This window comes from Argiope bruennichi, chromosome X1, assembly GCF_947563725.1.
Source record: "Argiope bruennichi chromosome X1, qqArgBrue1.1, whole genome shotgun sequence".
NCBI classification, from domain to species: Eukaryota; Metazoa; Arthropoda; class Arachnida; order Araneae; family Araneidae; genus Argiope; species Argiope bruennichi.
In genome coordinates this window covers 21,497,502-21,502,302 of record NC_079162.1, presented here as the reverse complement: position 1 = coordinate 21,502,302, position 4,801 = coordinate 21,497,502, and the positions used below count along the sequence as shown (strand labels likewise).

The 4,801-nt window shown below is 29.5% G+C and overlaps 1 protein-coding gene across 1 annotated transcript; it reads left to right on the top strand.

Moving 5' to 3' along the window:
* The first annotated feature begins 2,325 nt into the window (after nucleotides 1–2,325).
* LOC129958912 (uncharacterized) lies at nucleotides 2,326–3,940 on the top strand. Its single transcript, XM_056071649.1, has one exon. It carries the CDS (start codon nucleotides 2,454–2,456, stop codon nucleotides 3,522–3,524), a length of 1,071 nt encoding a protein of 356 aa, XP_055927624.1. The 5' UTR covers nucleotides 2,326–2,453; the 3' UTR covers nucleotides 3,525–3,940.
* Nucleotides 3,941–4,801: the final 861 nt, after the last annotated feature.

Sequence of the window (4,801 nt, the reverse complement as noted above, 5' to 3'; positions counted from 1 at the left end):
CCCTGACCTTCCGTGACGAAGCCGCAACAAATATGTTCGAAGACAAATTTTTAAAAATAATCACACAGCAAAGTTTTTTAGTTCCAAATAATAAATTAGATTTAGAAGCTCAGATTTAAAGAGAAAAAAAATTCAAAAAGATAAAAAACATATATATTTGAAAAAAAATTCATGTTGAAAGAAATTTTAACAAAAATTTCAGAGTTAAGGTAAAACAACACAATTAAAAATTACTCAGAAGAAAGCATTTATATTTAATATGAACAGTTTCGAAATTGTTCAGAATGTAACAAACAAGAAGAAAAAAATTATCATAAAAAATAAAGATTTTGTACGCATTCGAAGTTGTTACTAATTATTATTTTTCAAAATTAATCTGAGAAGCTATAAGATTTGTCTGAAGGAAATGTTATTAAAATATAAGAGTTATTATACTCATGAGATTTCTGATACACGTTTACCAGATTCCAAATATTAGAGAGCAAATCTTCTTAAGATTTAACTCTGATTCGTAATATCATTGTTCCGTTTTTGGAAATATTTTACTGCGTATCTAGAAATTAAACACATATAAATACATGTTTCTGATTGTTGTATTTTTAGTTAATCAAATAGCTTTGAAATAAACGGAGGGAATTTGATACAAATTATAAAAAGTGATTTTATAAGAGTCTATTAAACATTATTTTCAAATACTGATTAGTTAAATATATTCCATAGAAATCATATTTTGTATTTTTTAAGATCTAAATTGCGAGTATGCAAAAAATAATTACCTAAATATGCTTTCGTTTAGGAAAAAAGCACAGCACTTCGTAGAGTGTCTACTAGCTATATGCCACTTGATTTACTTCTAAGAATTATAGAAAGGCTTTTTAGAATTTCCAATAAGATAAATTTCTTTAATAACTAATAAAATAAATGAAGAAAGAAATTCCCAATTCCGAAGAATGTTTACAAGTTAAAGTCGATTGATTTTCTTCTAAGAATCTCTAATGAGAAAAATTTCTAAATAAATAATAATCTAAACAAATAAAAAAAAATAGATTGCACCTTCGTTGAAAGTTTGCAAGTTAAACGTTAATTGATTTGCTCATTAGAGTTATAGAAGATTTTCTGAAAATTTCAGATAAGAAAAATTTAAGAAAATAATAACGATATCAATAGGAACGAATAACCCCAGCTTGATTTAATAGTTTATGTGAAATATATTAATGATTATGATGTGCATAAGTGAGTTCCCTGCTGAATAAATCACGTTTTGTCATTTTAACGTCTCGTGTATTTCTTCTATGTTGTCACATATAATATTAAATCTTCCGAAAACATTTTTTTTAAACTTTTTATTTTAAGAATGTAAAAAAATTACGTATCAATTAGACAATTCAAAACATTTACATATGTGCAAAATTAAGAACAGATAAGAAAAAATCTATTTATTTATTTTAGAAACTTTGTATGAATAATAAAAGTTCTCTAAAGTAGGAAAATAAATTTTTAGATTAATACATTCAACTCTTGCAATGAAAGGAATATAATATAAATTCGAATTCAATAAATGACATTAAATTTGATTGGCAAATTAATTTAGGGGGAACTAATTATTCATTTAAATTTTACTTGAGAAAGTATATCAGAACAAGGTTTTGTAAAAGGATACAGAAAGAGTTCATATAAACGGATTAATTATCAGAATTTTTTAAACGAAAATCACGCATTATCCAAAGGACTTGAATAACTATTAGAAATGAATCTGTTATATATAACAAGTTTATCTTTTCTTACATTAATTTGTCCATTAAGTTATAAAATTTTTTAATATAAATATCGAAAAAATATAATTAGTCAAGTATTCTAGGTATTAATAGGTTTCTGCGTTTTGAAACTATTCCTGCGCTATCTGAAAATTAAAGATAAGTTGCATTTTTCTTAAATTTAATTCATGTAGTTTAAGGCATATTAGGTAAATAACGAATAGCTGATAAAAGTAATTTAAATTGGTTCTAATTGATATAATAACATCATTCATTTTCGACATGCCAAATTATCAAACTGAACAAAAATATTAATAATTTTCTTTATTTATTTCGTTATGATTCTTTCCGAGCTCTTTCTTTTCCCTCAGATGCACTAGGCACCTGTTAAAATGATTTATTGTTGAGAGAGAACGAAAAATAAATAAAAAGAAAAAAAAAGAAAAGAAAAAGAAATCGAGAGTGACATCTCACGATACTTATTGTTTCAACACAAGCTCACGAGAGGCCTTGAAACAGTCAAAAGCTAGAATTGAAAACAGCTTACCAGGAAGGTTTCCGCAGTGGGTTTCCTTCCTCTTAGGATGAGAAGCGTGTCGAAAGAAGGTCATGGCGCTGTCTTCGCCGACTGACCTGCCTTACCTATATACGAAGTTTTTCTCTTCTGGTTTTTAGATCTGATTTGATTCGTGAACGATCATGTCGGAGAGTAAGCAAGGTACAGTGCTTGTGACTGGGGCATCAGGATTTATCGCCCTTCATATCATCCAGTTGCTGCAGCGCGAGGGCTATAAAGTTCGTGGCACAGTGCGAAGTTTAAAAAATGAAGCTAAATTGAAACCTTTGCGTAATCTGTGCCCCGAGGCAAAGCATTCTTTAGAATTGGTTGAAGCTGATTTGACTAGTGATGCTGGATGGGAAGAAGCAGTAAAAGGTTGCAGTTATTGCATACACGTTGCTTCACCCTTTCCAAATGCCCCACCAAAACGAGAAGAAGATTTATTGATCCCCGCTGTTGAAGGAACTAAACGAGTACTTAAGGCTTGTGCTGATTCAGGAACTGTGAAACGTGTTGTCCTCACCAGCTCCATAAGTGCTGTTCATGGAGAGTCCACTAACGAACGGGGCCGGATATATTGTGAAGAGGATTGGAGTGATGTAAATTCCCCAGCTATGGATGCTTATGCAAAAAGCAAGACCATGGCTGAGAAAGCAGCTTGGGAATTTATTCGTTCTTTGCCTCCAGAGAAGAAGATAGAAATGGCAACTGTGAATCCAAGTTTGGTGATGGGGCCATCGATCAGTGGTGTAGTTTGTACCAGCTTAGAACTCATTAAGAGACTCATGGATGGTAGCATGCCTTTGATTCCTCGTATGTATATAGCTCTCTGTGATGTCAGAGATGTGGCTCGAGCTCATTTGCAAGCTATGATCGTACCAGAGGCTGCCAACCATCGTCACCTCGTAAATTCTGGCCATTTATGGCTGCAAGATATTGCCCATATTTTACGAAATGAATTTTCTCCCCAGGGTTATTTTATACCAACGTGGCCAGCACCATATCTTGCTCTGTGGTTTTACAGCTTTGTCGACAGTTCGACGAGATTAATTTTGCAGAGAATCAATCAAACATACACATTCTCTAATCGCAGAATGAAAGAAGTTCTAAAAGTTGATCCTCGCAAAGCCGAAACTACTGTTATTGATACTGCTCATGGCATGATAGAATGCGGTATGATTAAACGAACCAAACATTACAGACCCAACTAATCAAACAGGATGTGCTTATGAACAAAACTGTGGAAAAATTAGTTTAAGATGAATCATTAAATATTTTTCATATTCTGTAACTTTTTTGGTTCAGAAAATAAGTGAATTTGTAGTTATAGGTGAAAATTGTAAATAATTGTAAATGCATGATTCCATAAATGAAGCTGAAAGTCTTAAATGATACAGCATTTAAGTGTTCCATGTTGCAAATAGAAATGATTATAGAGACTGTTTGCTTATAAAATAAATTTTTATCTCGTAGTCGTTTAATCAATATGTTGTTAATATTAATATGCAACATGAATAATTATAAATTCTTCTTTATAGTAGACACGTTTGAAGATAGTTTCAAGGTAACATTTTATTGCTTATTACAATAAAATGTTTTTAAAACGATCCTTTATAAATTTATTATCCAGAAAGTGAACTTTCTTTAGTCTATCATTTAACGTTTTAAACTTTTTTTCATCGTATATGGGTTAAACACTATTTGAGTAAGTAGCTGTACAATAAATGTACAATTTCTCTTCATTGTTTTACTTCTTATTTTGTCTTTTTTTTGTCTCAGAATTGCTGTGTTTTCAAATTTATAAATAAAAATCTTTTAAAAAGTTCCATAAGAAATTAGATTTCTTATTTTTTCTTTCTAAGCAAATGATAATTATTGTTGTTATGTTTTGTTTATTCGAATTTTAAAACTACCTGATGAATTGTTTTAGTAAGTTCCATTTAAATTACTGGATATTCTTTAAAAAGCATTGTAATTTTTATACTTAATTTAGTGAAATTCTGGTTTAATTATCGATTATTTTTTCGTGTCATTTTTATGAATGATTTTTTCTGTGAATTTGGTTTTGAACTCATACCAGCCTAATTTTAAACTTTTTCTTTTGCCTTAACTAATTTGTCCGTTATTAAAAAAGATTGAAAAATGATTTTCATTTCAGCTAGAAATCCTTGCATATATTTTTTAATGTCTATCAGAAAATTTATGGCTTTAAAAATAATTATCACTGTTTTTAAAATTAATTATCGATGTACTTAATTCTGAGATTGAAACATCTTTTAAAATAAGAAGAAATATTGTACTTCAGGGATTGCACTTTTGGTACATTTTTGATAGACTCAATAGTAGGAGAAATAAAGATCGAAATATAAATAAAGATATTTAGTTCGAATTTATTTGAAAATGATATTTAGGACCATATATTTGATTTCATGTCCCAGTTTTGATTGATTTATGCTATTCTTAACCACAATTTATTCATGCGTATGTA